Source organism: Lutra lutra, chromosome 12 (assembly GCF_902655055.1).
Source record: "Lutra lutra chromosome 12, mLutLut1.2, whole genome shotgun sequence".
Lineage (NCBI taxonomy): Eukaryota > Metazoa > Chordata > Mammalia > Carnivora > Mustelidae > Lutra > Lutra lutra.
This window is the reverse complement of record NC_062289.1, coordinates 87,218,913-87,242,290: the sequence shown is the minus strand read 5'-3', so window position 1 is coordinate 87,242,290 and position 23,378 is coordinate 87,218,913. Positions and strand designations below refer to the sequence as shown.

Here is a 23,378-nt window from a genome sequence, read left to right as displayed (position 1 = left end):
CTTGTCTTCCTTCTGCCCTCTTTTTCACTTCCTTCCATATTTATTAAATAACTGTGTTGGACTCTGAATTAGGTGCTGGGATATAAAAGTAAATAAGATACAGTCCCTATCCTTTTAAATAATAGTCTGAAATTCTTACTAAGGAAAACTTCGGACATTTCAGCAAGGACTATTTCTCTAAAGCTTTGTTTTCAATATTTGACAAAACACATGCTCAGCAGATTCTAATACTTCAGCCTCTTTTGTCTGTTGCGTGGCCCATTGAATGAATTTTTGTATTTTTGTCATGTAATTTTCACCTCTTAGAGCTAGTAGTTTTGACCAGGAAGCCTATTGAATTCTGATCTTAGACTTAATAGCATGAGTGATGAACTGATAGAATTAATAAGTTGTATGTCACGCTAATGAAGTTTTCTTCCCTTTCACATCCAGGTGTGCCAGATGGTGCCAATGCCAGCCAATCATCTCCCCATTGGCAGCACCATGAGCACTGTGCACCTTTCTTCAGATGGTACTTACTTCTATTGGATCTGGTCCCCTGCCAGTCTGAATGAGAAAACCCCTAAGGGACATTCTGTCTTCATGGATATTTTCGAACTTGTGGTAAGATTCACTTGCTCAGTTTGTGTCTTTGCAGAGAAATTTTCTTTTGGTTTCTTTTTGTATTGTTTACAAAGGACCTGAGAAAGTTAGGAGCATGTACAGTGTGTCTACTCTTGCCTCTAAAATGGCTTTTCTTGGGGCGCCTGGGTGGCTCAGTGGGTTGGGCCGCTGCCTTCGGCTCGGGTCATGATCCCAGGTCCTGGGTTCGAGCCCCGCATCGGGCTTTCTGCTCAGCGGGGAGCCTGCTTCCTCCTCTCTCTCTGCCTGCCTCTCTGCTTACTTGTGATTTCTCTCTGTCAAATAAATAAATAAAATCTTTAAAAAAAAAATAAAAATAAAATGGCTTTTCTTTTGGATTTCTTTCAAGGTTTCTTTGTTTGGAGTTTTGACACAGATAAAGCCAAGCTTTCTGAAGGTTAATCTGGCAACTGCGTGCAGATAATAATAGTTAATGTGTAGACAGTGGGATTTTTTTTTTTTTTTAAGATTTTATTTATTTGACAGACACAGTGAGAGGGAACACAAGTACGGGGAGTGGGAGAGGGAGAAGCAGACTCCCCACTGAGCAGAGAACCCAATGCGGGGCTCAATCCCAGGACCCTGGGATTAGGATCCAAGCAAATGGCAGATTCCTAACGACTGAGCCACCCAGGCGCCCCAGACAGTGGGATTTTTAAGTAGAAATGGTCATGGGGCTTGATGGAAATGTGGAACTAAGTTGCAGTGGCAAGACTGGGATCACAGTAGATACTGGGAGTCTCTGTGAGACAAGTAAAATTATGAGAAGGCGTTTGTTCAGTAGATACTGTGCACTGAGTCAGACAGCTTGTCTTTAGGTGGTTGGAATACAGTGATGGGCAAGCTGAACAGGAACCTTGCCCTAATGGAGCTTGTATTCCGCCTGGTGGGTGGGTTCGGGTGGTAGAGGTGGAGCGAGGAAAAAAATCAAAGGAAAAAATCAAGAAGTGATCAAACCAGCAGATAAGCTACTTTTGGGTAGCGAAGGAAAAGCAATAGTTAACCAGTGAAGAAGTTGGGGAATAGGAGAGAGTAGAACGTTCTAGGGAGAAGAGGCCATAGGTGCAAAGGCCCTGTGACAGGAGCAAGCATGTGTGTTTTAGGAAATGACAGTGGCCAGAGTGGCTAGAATGCACAGGAGAGAGCTTAGTATAAGAAAAGAGTAGGAGTTCTGGTAGTCTAGAATTGTACTTGTCTGCTGTGGCAGGCTGTAGCCACATGTGGCTATTTAAATTTAAATTAGAATTAAACAAAATTAAAACTTTAGTTGTTCACTCGCAATAGCCAGCTTCAGGTGCTCAGTAGCCACAGGCGACTGGCTTCTGTATTAAACATCAAAGATCTAGAACATTTCCATTGCTGAAGACCTATAAAAGAAAAAGATGCCCCAAGCCAATGTGTGACAAAACCTTTTTAATGATGTAATTTACAGCCTCCTTCTGGGAAGAAATTCACATTCCTGGAAAAAATAAATATAACACTGAAGTAATTTTTGAATAGATTTTAGTAGGATTTAAACTTCTTCTGGGAAACCTGTCCCCTATCCGCCAGCTAATTATCAGTCAGGAGTCTAGTATCATAAAGTACATTCTCTTCTGTTTCTATCTGGTTTCTCCATTTAATCATCATCTTTTTTATAAGATGTTCCAGCCACAGTGAGTCTTTGAATTGGTCTGCTAGAGATTGTGCTACTTGAACATGTGTTCATGATTGTCAGAAGAGCTTTTTGTTGTTGTGGTTTTTAACAGACTTACCAGCAGGCTAAATGATCTAGGTCTTTATTATCCTAAGTATAATGGGAAAACATTAAAGAATTTCCCCTTTCTCTGATAATGCTACTGTTAAGTTAAAAGAAAAAAACCGTATCAAAGAAATACATGAATATGGACCAAAGCTTTAGGTAGCACATCCAGGCTCCTCAGGAAAAGTGAGAGTCCCTCATCTGGCCTCTGGCTGCTTCTCGTAGGTGCTCACTTTCATGGTTTCCACTTTTCCTTCTTCTGGTGGTTGCCTTCATTTCTATAAGTAAAAAACTATATTGCTGGTTTTTGATTTATGTGCATCATATATTTCTGTTATTTTCCTCCCTGCAATAGACAAGGATTTGGTCCAGTTCCTACTCTTTTCTTCTTCTTCATAATCTATTTATTTTAATTCCTCTTTTGGTTATCTTTGTAACTTGCAGTGAAACCTGTATTTCTTGTTCCTCAGCTCGAGATGTTTCTGCATCTCCCATTCCTCTTCTTTAGGAGCTGGAGATAGTATCCCTTCCTGTTCCTCAGTGGGGGCAAGCCTAGACTTGAAGTGGGTGTATGTTTAGGGGAAAACCAAGAGGAAGAGAGAGGAGTCATCCCTGCCAACCGTAGAGCGTCATGGGAATTGGAGGCGTGAGGTGTGAGTAGAGCCATGGTGCGAGGCCAACAGGCTGAAAGTTAATAAAAGGAGCTGTGCTCCCCTTTGCTGGTGTACATGTTTGTACTCTGGCTGCCTGGGTGAAAGACTGGACTTTATTTTCTGAAGAAACTGACTCTAGAAAAAAGATCTCCATGTACGGACATTGGGGTTCATTTAAGGAAAAGGCTTGCTGCCCTAGTGAATCACCCGCAAGTGAGTTCTCCAATAAGCAAGCCTCAGCCATGTGCACAGCATTGCTGATTAGTGCTGGTTAGTTTAAAAAAGAGCAGATACCAAAACAAAACAAAAAAACCCCCCAAAATCCACACAACCCAGAAACAAGACAAAACCCCAACCCAATAAAACCCCAAACTTTGGAGAGGTATGTGTAGAGGGGAAGAAAAACCAACATTTTTTTAAATTATTGAAGCCAGGTGATGGCCCCATGGGGGAGCTTGTTGTTATTTTGTGCACATTTAAAAAGTACCTTATTAAAAATTTAGACAACCTAGGATCTCTAGACCAATGAGGAAAGCCTCCACTATGAAAATTAAAAATCAGAAAAAGAGCCAATAGCAGTAGAATAAAACTTTCTAAACACTAACTCTGTGGACATTGAGAAGATCTTGCACTCATACAACACAAGAGGTCGGGAGAAAAGACCAGAGAATCAGCAAGAGCTCCTGGAAATGAAGACTAGGGTTGTCAACATTGAAAAAATAAAGGGGTTAAAAATAAGAAATCTCCCAGAAAGCAGGACAGAATAGAATAAAGAACAGTAAATACGGGAGAAGAGATTTAAAAAAAAAAAAAAGGAGCAATCCCTCTAAAGTCCTAGTAATAGGCATTCCAAAAAAGAGAACAGAAAACAAAGAGGACTGCACGATCAAAGAGGGAATACAAGAGAAACGTCAGGCGAAAGGACCCTGGTGTCTAGATTAACTGGTCTCTGACACAGTGAACAAAAAATTCCCACACGGTGGCATATCATCCTGAAATTTCAGATGATCGGAGGTAAAGAGAAGGTTCTGAAGCTTCTAGAGATAAAATCCTGTACAAATGAGGAATAAGGAAAGCCCCCTCCTATTCAGTAGCATTATCAGACATAAAAACCGAGTAGTTCTCTCAAAATTCTGAGGGAAACTGATTTGCAGCCCAGAAGTTAGTCACGCAAAACGTCCCTCAAGTGGGAAGACAACAAAGATATTTTTAGACCTATACTTGTACAATCAAAAGCCCATGGAGGAAACAGAAAACTAAAATAGCCTCTGTCAGTGGCACTGAATGAAAAGTTGGGGCTGAAGGAACCTGTGTTAGATTAAAGGAACAACCTTTGAATCTTTTTTGGAGTCTGTATCAAACCATTAAAAAATATTTCAGAGACTTTAGAATTTGAATATTAAATGAAACCAAGAGTTTAACTTTTTTGAAGTATGTGAATTGTGGCTCTATAAAAACGTCCACATTTTTAGAGATGTGTAGCAAAGTATTCAGAAGTAGAATTCCATGTCTGAGATCTGCTTTCAAATGCTTGAGCGAAAAAAGTGGTAGGTCAAACCGCTGTGGCAGTATCTGGGTCCTAGCTGAATCCTGAAGGAGGTTCATTAGACTGTTCTCTGTTATATGTTTGAAAATTTTAATCAAGTAAATTAAGCAACACTAGGGGCGCCTGGGTGGCTCAGTGGCTTAAAGCCTCTGCCTTCGGCTCAGGTCATGATCTCAGGGTCCTGGGATCAAGCCCTGCATCAGGCTCTCTGATCAGCGGGGATCCTGCTTCCTCTTCTCTCTCTCTGCCTGCCTCTCTGCCTACTTGTGATCTCTGTCTGTCAAATAAATAAATAAAATCTTAAAAGAGAAATTAAGCAACACTAGCCGCTGGTTTAGCAGCTTCTAAAATGCTAAACACGGATCTCTGGCTTATTGCCTTTGGTACGTCTATGGGATGGAACCCTGTGTAGCCGTTAGGAAGTATGAGGCGGATCTGCATAGGCCAGCTAGAAGAATTGCCAAGTTACGTTGTTGAGTGCAGAAAGCTAGGTTCAGAATACTATATTCACACTACCTGCTGTGTAATAAAAGTTGGGGGGTTGGATTCCTTCTGCAGTTGTCCTCCTACGTTAACGGCTTTCCTCTCCGTGGATCATTCACCCCAGCATACAAATACATTAGAGGATATCCTGTCTTGTAGGGAAAGAAAAAGAACAAAAACAACTCCCTTGACCCATACCCACCTCCACTCTCCTATCTTTGGCTTCCCTTTACAGCCCTGCATTTGAAAACAGTTTATTCTTACTGTTTTTATGTTCTTTCCTTCCATTCAGTCTTGAGCCTGCTCTAGTCAGTCTTGTATCCTCATCCCTCACCACCAGAACAGCTAGCTCTTCCACATTTGCCAGGGACTTGGACCTTACCGAGTTCAAGGTCAACTTCCTTGTCTTTTTATTTGACCTTTTAGCAGTATTTAATGTGGTTTATCACTCCCCCATTCCTGAAACGGTTTCACTTGGCTTGTGGGACCTCTCCTAGGACTTTGCTGCTACTGGTTGTTCCTGCTCAGCCCCGTCTTCCCTACCTCTCAACAATTATGTGCTTCGGGACCTGTTTCCAGGATGCCTTCCATCGCTGTCTGCTCTTACCCTCTGGCTGGTCTCCTACTGTCTTGGAGCTTCAATGGGTGTACCTCATTGTACTGACAGTGCTCAAATCTGCTCAGCCAGAACCTGTCCCCAGAGCTCTGGCTGCATACCGATGTGGGTGTGATATTTATATGCACAGGGTAGGAGACTTTTCCAGTTGGAAGTCTGATCATCACTGCAAGCTAAATATGCCCCCAGCCATACTCCTGATTTTACCCCAGAGCTTCTCTTCCTGGCTTTCCCTTCTCAGTTGATGGTGTCTGTGTCCTTCCACTGCTGGCCAGAGACCTTTAGTGTTACACTTGAATCCTCTTTTCCCTCCCGAACTCCATCTATAGTCAGCAAATGCTGTCTGCTCAACCTCCAAGTGGGTCCCCCTTCACCTGCTATTGTCTGCACCTACAGCCCTCCGTCTCTCACACTGCTCTAGCCACAGCCGGCCTCCTTGCTCACCCTCAAACACACCAAGTACACTCCCACCTCGGGGCTGTCATGCTTTCCTCTCACAGATAACCATGAGGCTTGTTTTCACGTTTTAGATCTCTGCTCCAATAAGCACCTTATTAAAAAGACCTTCCTTAACCATTCTATAGAAAACATTTTATATGTGGGGCACCTGGGTGGCTCAGTTGGTTAACTGACTGACTCATGATTTCAGCTCAGGTCATGATCTCTGGGTCATGGGCTCAAGCCCCGTGCTGGACCCTGCACGCAGAGTGCGGAGTCTGCCTGAGATTCCCTCTCCCTCTGCTCCCCCGCCCCCGCCCATGACACTCTCACTCATGAGTGAGCCGATCTAAGTAAAATATTTTATATGAAATTAAATCCTATCCTTTCTTATCCCTTTTACCCTGCTTTGTTTTTCTTTATGACTCATTACTATCCATTTATTTACTTGTCTGTTGACTATCTCCTTGGCCTAGAATGTCAGCCCCAGGTAGGCAGTGATTTGGATCTCTTGTTGACTGCTGTGTCGCCAGCACCTGGAACAATGCTTGGCACACAGTAGGTGTTCACAAAATATTCGTTGGATGAATGGAAGCTTCAGAAATTGGTTGCCTCAGGGCACCTGGGTAGCTCAGTTGGTTAAGTATCTGACTTTCCCTTGGGTCATGGTCCTGGGATTGAGTCCCATGTTGGGATCCCCACTCAGTGGGGAGTCTGCCTGTCCCTCTCCTTCTCCCTCTCCTGCTGCCCCTTTCTCTGCTGATGCTCTCTCTCTCTCAAAATTCTTAAAGGGTTACCTCTAGCAAGGGTTGCTTTCCATCTTTTTGTTTTAAAAGTTTTAAAATGGGCTTAAAAATTTTAAGTGAATTTTTAGTAATCTTTATGTCCGTGTGGGGCTCAGACCCCTGACCCCAAGATCAAGAATCGCATGCTCTGGGACACCTGGGTGGCTCAGTTGGTTAAGCGGCTGCCTTCGGCTCAGGTCATGATCCCAGCATCCTGGGTTCGAGTCTCACATCGGGCTCCTTGTTCAGCAGGGAGCCTGCTTCTCCCTCTGCCTCTGCCCGCCATTCTGTCTGCCTGTGCTCTCTCTCTCTCTGACAAATAAAATCTTAAAAAAAAAAAAAAAAATCGCATGCTCCACCAACTGGGCCAGCCGAGCACCCTTGAGTAAATTTTTATAAAAAGAAGAACTTGGTTAATAGCATTGAATTGTGTTGAGGAGTCAACATTGAAGTTGAAAGAGGTCGTTATTTGGAGAATATGGAGGCCGTGGGTAGTAGCCTCAGCAAGAGCAGTTGTGGGGACTCAGAGGGGTAAAGGCAGGCAGTCGTCAATTGTGGTGAAGAGGGTAAGATAAGAAGAACAGCTAATTCTCTCCAGAGGTTTATCATGAAAAAAAGAGAAAGAAGCCGGAGGTAATAGAGTAGACTGTGGGGATTGTTGAAGTATTTTTAACTTTGTTTTTAAAAATTTAAGTTATTGAACAGATAATAAAGTAATCTTCAAAATTGACATAGCCATAGCCCTCTGATGAACTGCCTTGGCCAAACCAAACCAAAAAAGTTTATTCAAACCCCCCGCCCCCATTTATTGAGGTATTACTGACAAAAAATAAACTTTTAAGGTGATGATGTGCCAAATGTGTATATTGTGAAATGATTACCGGTTTCAAGTTAGTTAATATCTATCACGTCGTGTGTCTACCACATTTATGTGCATGTATGGTACCATTTAAGATATGCTCTTAATAACTTCTAAGTATACTTTGTGATTAGCTATAGTCACCATGCTGTACGTTAGATCCCCAGAACTTACTCATTTTTTGAGAGTTTGTACTCTTAGACCAACATCTCCCATCTCTCTCACCCCACAGCCTCCGGCAACCACATTTTTTTCTGTTTCTGTGAGTTTGACCTTTTTTTGTCTTCCAAAGGGAGATCATACAGTCTTTCTCAGTCAGATTTATTCACTTAGTATAATACTCTAAGGCCCATCCATGTAGTCACAAATGGCAGGGTTTCGTTTTTGAAAAGGCTGAAGACTAAAATTCTTTATTTTTCTGATTCATGGAAATTTTGGTTTCTAAATAGTATAAATATTTGCTGCTTAGATGTGGCTAATGATAATTATTGGAAAGAATTAGGTTTACTATGAATTATGATTTCACCCAGAAACTTGGGAGTGCTGATAAATTTCTCTCCAAATTTAGTGATGGTTACCTTGTTTTGAATACTTCTAAAAATAGTCTATTTATATAGTTCTAAAAATTCAAATGATACAAAAGTCTCCCACCTACTCACCTTCTTATTCATTTTCTTCCCTCCCTAGAGGCAAATAATGTTAACACGTTTTTCTGTATTCTTCCTAATATGAGCATGTACAAATACATATGCATATTTTTTCCTTTTCTGTCTTTACACACATGCTAATTTGTTATACTTTTTTTTTTTTTTTTTTTTTTTTTTAAAGTAAGCTCTGTGCCAGCGTGGGGTTTGAACTCAAAACCCAGAAATCAAAAGTTGCATGCCCTACCAACTGAGCCAGCCAGGTGCCACCCCCTCCTTAAAAAAAAAAAAAAAATAAATAAATCTTATGCCCAGTGTGGGGCTTGAACTCACAACCCTGAGATCAAGAGTCACATGTTATACACATTTCTGTACCTCATGCAAGTGAGTAGTGAGAGGGTGGTGATGGGTAAGGTCAGATAGGTAGCTGGGACCATTTCATGTAGGGCCTTGTAAGGTATTTGGATTTTATTAGAGGGGACATGAGGAGCTCTTCAGAGTTTTGAGCAGGCTCTGGTTTTAATAGTTCATGGCAACTTTTGGGTCAAGAATAAAGCAAGATTTAAAGATTCGTAAAGCGACTAAACAGCTATAGAAGAGACCATTTTTAGTTTTATAATTAGGAGACAAATCTGTATTTTTTTGAGAAGGTGCAAACGTGAGTGCAGGATGAGGGGAGAGGGGAGAGAGAGAGAGAGAGAGACTATTAAGCGAGAGTCCATGCCCAGCATAGAGCCCCACACAGAGTTTGATCTCATGACCCTACATGACGTGAGCTGAAATCAGGAGTTGGGCACTTGACCAACTGAGCCACCCAGGTGCTCCCAGAAATTAAATAACTAAAAACCTATTTTTGGCACCTCAAATATCACCAGCTTCTTCCGTTGTCATTTCTTATGAAAAATCCTAAGTCTGATCTCCAAAATAGGTGTACTGGTATTTAGCCTCGAGGGAAAACTAAAAGATTGAGGGCTGGCTAAAATGCATAGGTAATCAGAGCAGAATCTCCCTGGCTGTGCTGGTCTCTCAAAATGAGTTCTGATTCTACTCAGAATGGAGTAGATAAGTAATCATGACATAAAGTAGACTATAGGAATATAATTAGAACAACGTAAAAAAGGGAATATAGAGAATGTTCTATCTAACAAATTATTAATATGGAACAATCTCTGACTTTGGGGGTATTTCAATTAACTGTTCAACAAACAAGCCCAAAATTGACTGCTAGCAGTAATGATTTAGAGGTTGGTGGGGCGCAGTTGGGTCGTGGTCCTTCTCTGTGTGGGGAAGCTGAGGTCACCCCTGCGGCTTTATTCAGCTTGGAGCTTGAGTGGGGCTGTAATGGACAAGACCGCCTCCCATTCTCCGGCTTTTCAAGAGCACAAGAGCGCCTTAAGCCTCTGCTTGCATCATGCTTTCTGGTGGCCAAGGCCAGAGTCAGTGTGCAGGAAACTAAATGAGGGCATGACTCCAGGTGCATCATTCCCTGGGGCCACCAGTGTCCTAGCCTGCCACTTGGAGCCACCGGCTTTTGCAGTTCTAAGACACTTAGACTCTGGCCCTTAAGACTACGGAATAACAGAATCTTCTATAACTCCTTTCTTACCTTTTTGGAGCACATTTTTTACATCTTCTGTTTTGTGCTGAGGTCTTCCTGCCCCACATATACACACTCTCCATAAACCACTGTTCTTCAGAGAGATTCAGTGACCATTTTATTGCTATTTTGTCCTCTTTATATCCCTTCCTAAACATATGGTCAGCATAGTAATGGGCACTCTAGGTCCCTTCCCTTTTCCCCACAGGTTTATTATTTCCTTTAAATTATGATCTGGATGACTGAGATGCCCTTCATTCATCGGTATTCATCTAGTACCTACTACTACGCTTTGTCTGGGTAGCAGGGTAACAGGCCTTTGTTTTAAAGGAGCTCACAGGAGGGTGAGGAGATAGTAAGAAACAACAAAACCATTTCAGCTAGTGATAAATAAGAGGTGAGAAAATAAAACAGGGTGAGGTGACAGTGATTGGGGGGGAGATGGGGAGCAACTCTAGTTCACCTGGCAGATCCGGTCTTTCTAAGGAAGGACACTGGAGCTGAGACCTGAATGATAAGCACCATCCCTCCTGATGGATAGGGTGACCAAGCATCCCAGTTTGCCTGGGGCTGAGATTTCTCCGGTCATGGGACTCTTGCCACTAAAACCAGGACAGGCCTGAGCAAACTGGAATAGTTGTTGAATCCAGGAAGGGGGAACAGCAAGTCACAAGGCCTGGAGTTAGGAGGAAGCGTGGCACTTTGGAGATGTGACAGAAGGCCAGCGAGGCCTAGAGCGTAGTGAGGAAGGGTGAACAGAAGCCGGCGGGGCTGGGAAGTCGGTGGAGGATGGACCATATGGGCCTTCATAGTAGTTTGGGTTTTATTTTAAGTGTGTTGGGAGGCTACTGCAGGGTTCTGAGACCAGAAGGCCATGGTTTCGTTTACGTTGGTGAATGATCATTGGCTGGTGTGCAGAGAGGAGAGCATTAGGGTGTCCAGGTGGAGATGGGAGGCCACATAAGAGGCTGGTTCAGTCCTCAGGCTTAGGAGGATGGTGGCCTCTGCTGGGAGGCTTCCAGGAGGGAAGCTTCTAGGCACTACAAACTCTATGCTGCTGACTCCTCTTGGGCTCTTTCCCTCCTTTCTAGATCGGTAGCTCTGCAATCCTGAAGAGCTTCTCTGCCAAGTAGAGGTTCCCAGATTTACCACTCTGCACCAAACTGCAGCCCTCTTTGCTGCCCCAGGTGCTCTGCCAGCTGCTCAGTATTTTCAAAGTACTTGAACACAATAGCATCGTTTTTTTTTTTTTTTTTTTTTTTTTTGAAGGTCTCCATTGATTTTTCTCATGGGGCGGATTGGGTAATGCTTTTGAATGCCAAGCTTAGAGTGATTGATTTTTATCTTGGATGCCTTTGAAGGGTTCTTCTTAGAGTTGTGGGACATAAATAGAGCTCTGCTTGGTAAAGGTTGCTCTAGCCGGAGGGTGGGGGAGAACGATGTGGCTGTGTTACATTTTAGGCGACAGTAGGCTATTTGAGAGGAAATGCCGGGGAGTGGGAGGCAGTCAGAGAGGGTGGGACTGGATCTCAGTAGCAAGGACGCGTCTGTTTATAGGAACGTGGGAGTCACACCACAAAGAGGTGGGATTGGATTCAAGTGAAGACGCTGGTTTGTTTATTCAGTCAGGCATCAAGTATTTACTGCTGTCCCTTGAGAGCCGAAGATGTTTTTGGTGAACGATGCAGGCAGAAGCCCTGTTTTTGGGGAGTCGGCATTCCGTCGGGGTGGGGGAGGTAGAGCAAACAATAAATGAATGAATAAGATAACTTCAGAGAGCCGCAAGTGCTGTGTGGGTAACAGGACAGGGTGATGTGCTCTGGCCTGGGAAAGGGTGGAGGAGGCCCTCCTTTGGATTGGTAGTCCAGAAGGTCTCTTTGAGGAGGTGATATTCTGCCTGAGACCTGAATGAGTGGAAAGAGCCAGCCACGGGAAGACCAGGGGACAGATTGTTCCAGGCAGAGGTCTTAGACACCAGAGGCTGAGTCTTATCCCAGGCAGGCTTCTGTGTAAGCAAGTGGAGACTGTGGAACCAAAAAATACGAGAGCAAGGAGGGCAGGGACTGTGTTAGTTCAGCTCACTAACAGAGTACCTTACACAGAGGTCAGTGTTCATATTAAAAAGACCCAAACCAGGATTGTGTTCTACCAAAACTGTGGAAAGAGAGCCCCAAGAAGCCTGGCAAACATAGTAGAGCCCACATGGAAGATAAGGAAGAGGTAGAAGGTTTTAGTTTCAGGTTATATGTAGACCATCACGCATGTCCACTTGTTGGAGGAGGTGGAGTTAAGTCCTCTAAAGGGGAAGAAGAAGGGGCAAGGAAATAGAAGTAGAATTTTTGGACTCTCCAAGAAATCCTTTCTCTCATCGCTTATGAATGTGTCCTAAAGGTCTCCCCAACTCTGTGCAGCCCTCTCTGGGACCTTTCCTGGCTGTGCTTCTGAATTTGCTTACTTTTTCTTCTTCTCTGTTACCAACCTTTCACTTTGGACTCCTTTGCTTTTTATTTGCTTCTGTTAAGCCTTGCCTCTCTGCCCTCGCATCCCCTCTTGTCTCTCTAGCCCGGAGCAGCAGGCCGGTCCCATTTGCCTTTGCTAGTGGCATCAGTCTCTGGGGCCTCTGGCAGATCCAGGAGCTTGGGTTTAGAAGGGGACAGGGAGATGCAGAAGCATGAGATGTAATTTGCGATGTTCACCAGTGAATGGAAGTGGAGAAAAGGGAGGGTGCTTGAGTGGGCCGCCAAGGTCTTGTTTAAGGTCTGTGTATACTTGAAACCAGCAAGAAGGAAGACATAAGGGAGACTGACGATAACAGGGCAGAAGGGAGTTAATTAAGGGAGCAGTTAGGAGGCAGAATCGGAAGAGTTAACCTTAAACTGCAGGAGGCGAACGCACTTCTTCCTCTGAATTCAGAGGAAAAGAAGGATAAATGAGGCTGGGTACAGATACTTGAGTTGGAAGAGAGATGGGTGGGAGCAGCCTCCAGGAAGTGGTCTGGATCTTTTCAGCAGGAAAGCCAGCTAGGTGCTCTGCTGAAAGTCAAGCTTGAAATTGAAGGAATTTTGGAATCCCCACTGCAGAGATTGTGTTGGCGAATCAAGTGTTGAAGGAAGAACTGCTGAGCCGCAGCAAGGATCCAGCTGTTGCTGGCATGTATGTGTAGCAGACAAAGTCTGCCTTTTTCCAGGATGGCTGCGCCAGCGCCCAAGCAGCTGGGGCTAATGTCAGCTGCTGTCAGTACAGAATTTGGATTTTAGCCACTAATTATATTTCAAGAAGACATTATCTTCCTAGTTGTACTTAATAGTAAATCAGAAAATGGATTGATTTGTTTTTCTCTCATCTTACTTGTACCTGTCAGAAGCTTGTAATTAGGGAGAGCTGCCTGTAGAATTCAATATAGGGAATTTTAATCAACTGCCTTTTGTAGAACCTCTTAGACTTGGCTCACTAAAAAAAAAGAAAAATTTAAAATAAAAAAAAAAACGTGGCTCACTGCTTTTAGAATCTCTGCTGTTAGGAAAAATGAAAGCTCAAACTTACCTTGCCTTTCTTTTGTTCTCAGTTGTTTGTTTCTTTAAAGATTTTATTTATTTATTTGACAAAGGTCACAAGGAGGCAGAGAGGCAGGCAGAGAGAGAGGGGGAAGCAGGCTCCCCACTGAGCAGAGAGCCTGATGTGGGGCTGAATCCCAGGACCCTGGGATCATGACCTTAGCCAAAGGCAGAGGCTTAATTAACCCACCGTGCCTGCTGCCCAGGTGCCCCTGTTCTCAGTAGTTTTTTTTTAAGATTTTATTTATTTATTTGACAGAGATCACAAGTAGGCAGAGAGGCAGGCAGAAAAAGAGGGGGGAGGCAGGGTCCCCACTGAGCAGAGAGCCCAATGCGGGGCTCGATCCCAGGACCCTAGAATCACGACCTGAGCCAAAGGCAGAGGCCCTAACCCACTGAGCCACCCAGGCATCCCTGTTCTCAGTAGTTTCTATAGAACACTTATGTTTTGAGGTGTACATCTACTCAGGGGCAGTTTTTGGAAAAGGTTTTGAGCAACCAGATCACAATGATACCATTTTTGAGTAGAAATCTGCTGACTTGGTAGAAACCAGTATCACTGAAGGATGACCTCTTTTTCTTTAACCACTAGGTTGAAAATGGTGTATTTGTAGCCAACCCGCTTCAGGAACGCACAATTCTGATGAGAAAAGAGGGCGAATCTGCAAAAAGCATTAATGAGATGCTTCTGAGCAGACTCTCACGCTATAGAGCGTCCCCGTCCGCAACGCTGGCTGCCCTTACTGGCTCCACCATCTCCAACACACTGAAAGAAGACCAAGCAGGTACGCTGACCTTCGCTCACTGTATCTGTTTACCTTGTGTAGCTCCACTCAGCTACATATATATCTTTTAAGACTTCATTTTCTAGAGCAGTTTTAGGTCCATAGCAAAACTGAGAGGAAGGTAGAGAAATTTCCCTTTTAAACCTCCTGACACCACACATGCGCAGTCCTCCCCCTTACCTAGAGGTGGTATATTTGTTGCAGTTGGTGAACCTGTATTGACCTGACATGATCACCCGAAGTCCAGAGTATACCCTTGGTGGTGCGGATTCTGTGGGTTTGGGCAAACATGTGATGACAGGTCTGCACCATGGTACTGTACAGAGTATCAAGCCTGTTCATGGGACATTCAGCTCGTGGTTAGTGAGAGCTGCCTCTGGAATTCGGGCAGTACTTTTTTCTTTTTTTTTTTTAAAGCGTACTTATTTTTAGTAATCTCTACTCCCAGTGTGGGGCTTGAACTCCCAACTTTAAGACCAAGAACGCATGCTCCTCTGACTGAGCTAGGCAGGCGTCCCTTGGACAGCACATTTTATTAAGTACTCATGGTGTCCCATATAAAGCACTTGCCTTTATGTACTTCGCCTTTTTATTTCCAGGCCATCCTTTTTTTTTTTTTTTTTAAATTCCAAACCATTATATGTTGGCTATAGACATGAATTGGTATGAATCTATAATAATTCAAAATAGCCCTGTCTTTAACTGTAAATACCTTATCATTAATGTAAATTGATTTCATGTTTAGCGTATACTTTATAAATGTAAAAAAATTCATGTTTAGCATTGTCTTCACTAAATACAATCTTGGCCAAGCAAATAAGAGGCAAACCTTCCACAACGGAGGTTGCTTTTTGTAGAATTTATCAGGTAGTATTTGCACTTTAATATTTTAAATAGATAATACGTTTATAGAGGTTGAAAGTAGAAGCAATATAGAAAAGTATGTACAAAGAAATCTTAGTCTCACATCTCGGCATGTTATACATTTTTGCCCCTGCACTGCCTCCTGTAGGTAACTGTATTTTTTAGTTTTTATTTAACCTAACAGAATTTCTTTATGCAAATACAATTAAAGACAAACTTATGTGTTCTTATTTTCCTCCTTTTTTTTTTAATTAAAAAAAAAAAGCCTACGAAGCATACTGTTCTGTACTTCAAAAGCAAGAGTTCTCAACTGAGATAAGCCTGAAGAGGCTCATGAACACACTGCCCAAAGCTTTCTACATCTTAAGTGTATCCATCCTGATTTTCACCAGACTTTCAAGGCCATCTATATGGCCAAAACAAGGTTAAGAACCATTCTTCTTCTTTTTTTTTTTTTTTTTAAGATTTTATTTATTTATTTGACAGAGATCACAAGTAGGCAGAGAGGCAGGCAGAGGGAGAGGAGGAAGCAGGCTCCCTGCTAAGCAGAGAGCCCAGTGCGGGGCTTGATCCCAGGACCCTGGGATCATGACCCGAGCCAAAGGCAGAGGCCCTAACCCACTGAATCACCCAGGTGCCCCAAGACCCATTCTTCTTGATGAATTTGGAAATTATACCAACTATATGTGACTCTATAACAAATCATGGACTGTAGTAAAAGATAAGGCTAGAAAATATACCGTATATAGAAAAATGCGTCTGAATTAATGTTTAATGAATTTAATGCAATTTTATGCTTTAATCCTTTCACATACTGAAATGTTGGGAAGAGAAAATATTTGATTAATTCATTATGAGGCTATCAAATTAAGTACTTACTGGTTCATATTAGAACTTAAGGATAGAATTTTATTTTCATGGGTCTCTATTATATCAAATGTAAGTGAGGAAATTATTAATAATTATCATAACTTGGGTCTATGGATAATTTGAATGGTAGAAATACTTTGTAGAGAATGGTCCTTTTACCAAAATAAACAGCTTCCTGACAAGCCAAGGGCTTGTTCTGGGTTTTTCCCTTGGGAGAAAACTGAATCCTACCCTGAACAATAGAAGTACTAAAGGAATCTTTGTTAGAGAAGGAAATATGGGCGAAATCAGACAGAGAACTCAGAAGGCAAGGGTATATTTAGAAAACTGTGAAAACTGATATGTATTCAAAACATGTGAGCTCATACTTTCATATTCATTCTCTGCACATTCAGTGACATGATGTTGCTGCATAAAAATTCACCAGTTATTAGACGAAGTGACTTTTGACAGTTCAGCATTCAAAGGGTCTAGGATGTTTTATTCTGGGATAAACTAATACCTGTTACCATGTTAATATGACGTGTATTAAAACATCCTGGTAAAAATGTTATGCTCACAAAGTTGCTAATTTCCCAATCATTGCCCCTTTTGGGTTTCCTACCTGTGGGGTAATGTATGCCCCTGAATGAAGAATATACTTGTTGAGGATTTGGAGTTTTAAGTGGAGCTGTTTAGAAGCACAGGTGTTCAAAATAAGTATCCGACAGATTAGGGTTTGCTTTTCTCATTTTTCTAAACCATCTAAAGGCAATTTTACGTCTATCTGGGCAATTCTGTTTTATGCCCTGACAGCTTCTTAGGTAAAACATTCCAATTGACTTTCTGTTGCCATTATCAGTCCTCACTAGAGTAATAGGTAGGAAATCCTTAAATATGCATTTTCAGATCTGCCAGTGACAAAGAGAGATTAGTGTGCATTTTATACCTCTTGGTTAGAAATCATAACTTAGTTTGTCACTGACCCTAAATATATATGTTATATATTTAATATAAACTATATATGTTATAAATATATAACATATGTAAGGGGTTCATAAATCATGCAGATGTAAAATTATCCTGTGTAGATACTGTGAAAGGTTTTATTCTTATTAATTAGTTATAGATTGAAATTTCAGGCTGATTTCATGTTCAGAGCTGTTTGTGATGAACGTAATAAGCCAAACCTGTTAAGAATTTGTTCTGTATAAAATGAAAAGATGTCTGTTGGAGTGCAGTTTCTGGGAAGCACAAACAGCAGGATTCTTCTTTCATTCTGAGATCTAGTCCATGCGAGGATTCATTCTTTTGAGCGAAATTTTGAGACATAAAGGCATATTGGGTATTGGGAACACCTTTTAGAAATGTTCAGCTCGGGGCACCTGTGTGGCTCAGTGGGTTAAAGCCTCTGTCTTCGGCTCAGGTCATGATCCCTGTGTCCTGGGATCTGAGCCCCGCATCAGGCTCTCTGCTCAGTGGGGAGCCTGCTTCCCCCTCTGTCTCTCTGCCTGCCTCTCCACCTACTTGTGCTATCTCTCTCTGTCAAATAAATAAATAAAATCTTAAAAAAAAAAAATGTTCAGCTCATGAAATAGGGCGCTTGGGGCCAGGAGACTGGGCCAGAAGATCATTATTTTTCCTTAGATTACCACTTGTTGCTGTAGTTTCCAAATCTGGGCATATTCTTGTTTGGACATGGGGCCCCTTCATCCTACTGTAATCTGTTTTGGCAATCAAATTAATCTGGTGTCAAACACTTATCACTGTTTCCATTCCTTTCCCCAGCAAATACTAGCTGTGGCCTGCCTCTGAAAATGCTTCGGAAAACGCCCATCTATACCTGTGGTACATACTTGGTGATGCTGGTCCCGCCCCCGGGGGGGTCAGGCAGCTCTGCCACCCGTTCTCTTTTTGGGGGAACAAGTGGTTTGTCGTCTCTAAAAAGTAAGTGTGTCTTATTTGTGGCACTTTGCCCAATTTGTCTCTAACTTTGCAATTTAAGGCTCTCCTATTAATGATGTTAAACTTCCTCTGTTGTTTGCAGTGGCTCGTTGAAAACAACAAAACTTATCGATATGGTTATGGGTTAGGGGGAATTAAAACTATAATTTTTGTAGATGATACAGTAGTACACTTCTGAAAGCCGTCATCCTGTGTGTTCAAGACAATTTTAGGAAATACTCTTTTGCCATATTTGCTGCTGACACAGCGAGCGCTTGACCCACTATGAATAGAATTCCAAAGCTATTAAATAAAGTATGTGAGGGGCGCCTGGGTGGCTCAGTCGTTAAGCGTCTGCCTTCCACTCAGGTCATGATCCCAGGGTCCTGGGATCGAGCCCCACATCGGGCTCCCTGCTCAGCGGGAAGCCTGCTTCACCCTCTCCCACTCCCCCTGCTTGTGTTCCCTCTCTCGGTGTGTCTCTCCCTGTCAAATAAATCAAATCTTTGAAAATAGATAAAGTATGTAAAATGCCTTCATTTTAGGACACATAAACAAAATGTGAAGCAAAAAAGGTCCAATTCAGAAAGAAATGTTAATTAAGTATACCCCTCCAAGCCTCAGTTTTCCCACCTGCAAAGATAAAAGAAAAATAGTATCTCACACTATTGTTTGGGGATCATATGCAATAAAGTTTTGTGAGAGTATCTCTAAGAAATAACAAAAACCCAAATGTTCCTTTCACATATGGTAACACTTTGTGTTTTTCCTTGAAATTTATTTAGGCACATAAAATTAAAATGTTTTTAAATCTGTTTTTCATTCCCGATTTTTTCACATTCTGTCCTCTCAAAATGATTTGTAGTTATCCCATTAAAGGATCCTATTTCACATATAGACTTTCAAAAAAGCATTTCGTACTGTAAGCCTGATGATACAAATTTGATCTCAGCAGTTTGTACAATATCATGTGTCTGATATCAGCCTTTAGGCCACTTCAAGTACATTCAACACATTGCATGTGTTTGAGATTTAGATAGAGATATGCGTAACAACTGGACACTCTTTTGCCTTTAGAATCAGATTGGTTGGACTTTTTCCTCAACAGCTTGTTTTCTCTAACAGTTCGTGTAACCAGTATGTCCCTTTAGCCCTTGAATAAATGATGTAAATTTACTATTAGTCTCTTTTTTTAACACTAGCTTCACTGAGATACAACTTACCATAAAATCCATACCTTCCAAATGTACAATTCAGTGGTTTTAGTATATTCAGAGTTGTGTAACCATCACCACTATCTACTTCTAGAACATTTTCCATCACTTCAAAAAGAAACCTCCCACCCATACCCATCAGCAGTCACTCCCCTTCTTACTCCCCTCACCCCAACCCCTGGCATCCACCCATCTGCTTCTGTCTGTCTGGGTTTATCCCTGGACTTCTCATATTTACGGGAATATATAATATATGTGCTTTTGTGACTGGCTTTTTTTAATGTTTTTAAGGTTCATCCATTTGGTAGCAGGAATCATTACTTCATTCCTTTTTATGGCTGAATTATGTTCCATTGCATGGATATACCCCATTTTGTTGACATTTGGGTTGTGTCTGCTTTCTGGCTATTTTGAGTAATACTGCTATGAACATTCATGGACAAGTCTTTGTGGAGGCTCGTGTTCACTTATGTGTAAACGTAGAAATAAAATTCTGGTCATACAGTAGCTATATGTTTAGCCTTTGGAGGGACTGCCAAATTGTTTTCCAAAGTGGCTGCTCCATTTTATATTCTTATCAGCAACATAAAAGGGTTCCAATTTCTCCACATCCTCAGTGATATTTATTTTCTGCTTTTTAAAGTTTATAGCCATCCTAGTGGGTATGAAGTAGTATTTCATTGTGGTTTTGATTTGCATTTCCCTAATGACAAATGATGTTGAACATCTCTTCTTGTGTTTATTGGCCATTTGTATGTCTCCTTTGGAGAAATATCTATTCAAATCCTTTGTCCATTTTTAAATTGGGTTATTTGTTTATTTAGCATGAGTCTTATTAAGCTCTTTTTAGCCTCAATTTGTCACTCCATTGAAATTGGCCCCATTCGATTAAAGCAGGCCTTCACACTGCCATTTTTTCATGAGGCTATAGCTTACATAGTGATTCTGTTTTAGGGCAACAAATCAATAAATGCTTAAATTTCTTCTGTGTCCTGTTCACATTGGTCGCTGTGGAGGCTACTCAGTAAGTGGAAGCCGTGGTGCTGGGTCTGGTTGGGAGAAATGCTGTCAGTGTGTGTGAAACAAGTGGAGGGCAATATACAATCCTGTGTCACCGCCTGAACCGTGGGGGGCAGACGAAGTGCTGCAGAATCGGAGAGAAAGGGTTATTGCGGAGAGGGGGCAGGAAGGAGACACAGCCTGAGGTCTCGAGTTTAAGTCGTGAAAAGCAGGTATTATGCATTTAAGTGGCCAAGTTGGGGAAAGATGTATGCATGGCAAACACAATGAAAAAGAGATTTGGGAAGATAGTTTGTTGGTGTGCAGGTTGGCACAGTGGAAAGTAGAAAAGAAAGTACAATTTTTTTTTTTAAAGATTTTATTATTATTATTATTTTTAACACTTTATTTATTTGACAGAGGGAGAGATCACAAGTAGGCAGAGAGGCAGGCAGAGAGAGAGGAGGAAGCAGGCTCCCCGCGGAGCAGAGAGCCCCATTTGGGGCTCGATCCCAGGATGCTGGGATAGTGACCTGAGCCGAAGGCAGAGGCTTTAACCCACTGAGCTGCCCAGGCACCCCTAAAAGATTTTGTTTTATGTATTTGTCAGAAAGAGCACAAGCAGGGTTAGCAGGAGGCAGAGGGAGAAGGACACTTCCACTGAGCAAGGAGCATGACGTGGGACTTGATCCCAGGACCCTGGAATCATGACCTGAGCCGAAGGCAGAGGCTTAACCAACTGAGCCACCCAGGTGTCCTGAAAGTACAGTTTCTTTTTCTTTTCTTTTCTTTATTTTATTTTTTTTAAGATTTTATTTATTTCTTTGACAGAAAGGGACACAGCGAGAGAGGGAACACAAGCACGGGGAGTGGGAGAGGGAGAAACAGGCTCCCCGCCGAGCAGGGAGCCTGATGTGCAGCTCGATCCCAGGACCCTGGGATCACGACCTAAGCCAAAGGCAGACGCTTAACAACTGAGCTACCCAGGTGCCCCCCAAAAGAACATTTTAGATAATAGCTTGGATCAGGCATGATGAGGATCTGAATTACAAGGGGGATGGGAATAAGAAAAAGGAACTTGCTAGAATTTTATGTTAAAAGTGGGGAAGAGGGGCGCCTGGGTGGCTCAGTGGGTTAAGCCGCTGCCTTCGGCTCAGGTCATGATCTCAGGGTCCTGGGATCGAGTCCCACATTGGGCTCTCTGCTCAGCAGGGAGCCTGCTTCCCTTCCTCTCTCTGCCTGCCTCTCTGACTACTTGTGATCTCTCTCTGTCAAATAAATAAATAAAAATCTTTTAAAAAAAAGTGGGGAAGAAATAATAATAGTATGTTTGTGCTGGTGCAGGTCCTATAGAAATGTTTTAATTCATTTAATCTTCACAATAACTATGTAGGGTAGGTACTTCTATTAGCTTCACTGTGTACATGAGGAAACAGAGGTTCCAGTACATTTTCTGGGTCACACAGAAGAGGTAGACCTGGAATTCAAACCCAGAAGCCTAGAGCCCATGCTTGACATCACTGCCCTATCCTGTGTTAAGGGAAAAGGCCAAAGTGTCTCCAAGTTTTAGAGTTCGTGCTTGGAAGGACAGCAACCTAGCTATGTTTGAGTTAGCTATGCTCAACCTTCATTGAGCCGCAACTATATATAAAGTATTATAAATGGTATTACCTAGTGATGTTAGTGATCATGATTTCTCTTGCAGTGACTCTTGGTAATCTATATTGAAAATATATGCAAAAGGTGCCATTTTATTTTTTAAAAGATTTTATTTGAGAGAGCCAAGTGAGCGCAGGGGGAGGGGCAGAAGGAGAGAGAATCTCAAGCAGACTGCTCGCCGAGCACAGAGCCCAGTGTAGGGTTCATTCTCACATCCCTGAGATCATGACCTGAGCCGAAATCAAGAGTCGGATGCTTAACTGACTGAGCCACTCAGGTGCCCAACAAAAAGTTACCATTTTTAAAACATTTTGAAAAATAAGGCTCACTATTTAGTAGGACATTTGTGATGGGTTGTGTGTGTGTGAGTGTTTAAGATTCATTTATTTGAGAGAGCACACAAGTGGGCAGGGGGGAAAGGGTAGGGGTGGGGAGAGAGAGAAGCAGCTCCCTGCTGAGATGTGGGGCCCGACACGGGGCTTGATCCTACAACTGAAGTCGGGTACTTAACCGACTGAGCTACCAGTTGCCCTCTTTTGTGTGGTCTTACGTTTGTATTCTGTCTCCTCATTGTTACCACCAATAGATGACAAAAAAAGGTGTGATTTTTATGAAAGTCTTAAGAGCCTAAGGTTTAAACTTGAAAAGTAGACTGTCATCGTAAGGCTTATTAAACAGCTTAATATTTGTTTCCAAAGTCCTTGCCTCTAGCTTGGTGTATAATATTTCGGATGGTCAGTTCACGAGTCGTGCCGATCTCATAGATGCTGCTGGAAGCTCACTGGGGCGTGGTGCTCTTGTACCAGGATTGGGTAAGAAATGCCCACTTTTCCTTAGAAAATTCAATTTAAATTTAATTCAATTTAATTTAAGCAATTTCTCTCAAAAAATCTTGCCAATTCCTTTTCCTTTTAAGAAAGGATTTTTTTGATGCTGCTGTTTAAGGATCAACATAAGAAACGGCCGTAGGTGACCTTTCTCTGCATAAATTGCTATCGAAGATACTGTCTTTCAGGTTGTATGATGAATGCCCATAACAAATTCTTCTCACAGCTCATGCTGTGAAGAGGTTTATTTCCCATGAGGCATTCTTGTGCTTCTTACTATTAGGAAATGAACATTATGTAATATATTAGATTTTCTCTTTGCCTTGGCTCCTGGGAAGCTCATATTTAAATCTTGGGCTCAGTTACTAAGGCTTTCACTATGTGTTAATGTTCATTAGTCCTGTTAATACCTGGGTTTTGGTTTAAACCACTTAAATCCTTTAGGGAATTAAAAGGATCACAAGTCAGTTACTAAGAACTGTGTATTCCACGAGTTCCATTCTGTTCCATTCTTATGAAGGAGTTAAGCAAAGTAGAGATGGAGTCCTGCTTTCTTGCTGAGCCCCAATCTAATGCTTTGCCCGATAAATATGCGGGACTCAGGATGTGGACTGTCAGCAGCGGACAGAGTCGCCATTCCGTTCTTTAGCAGTGCTTTGGAGAAATATGTATACGGCCTGAGGATGGCATGGAGGTTGAA

General features: G+C 42.2%; 1 protein-coding gene across 8 annotated transcripts in view; it reads left to right on the top strand.

The window, feature by feature from the left end:
- Positions 1-23,378, top strand: part of HECTD4 (HECT domain E3 ubiquitin protein ligase 4) — a 187,197-nt gene that overhangs the window by 66,819 nt on the left and 97,000 nt on the right. For all 8 annotated transcript variants that reach the window (XM_047696835.1, XM_047696832.1, XM_047696829.1 and 5 more), the window contains exons 7-10: positions 433-603; positions 14,130-14,322; positions 17,824-17,982; positions 22,550-22,663. In XM_047696835.1, coding sequence (XP_047552791.1) covers positions 433-603; positions 14,130-14,322; positions 17,824-17,982; positions 22,550-22,663 — 637 coding nt within the window. The remainder of the gene's footprint in view (positions 1-432; positions 604-14,129; positions 14,323-17,823; positions 17,983-22,549; positions 22,664-23,378) is intronic.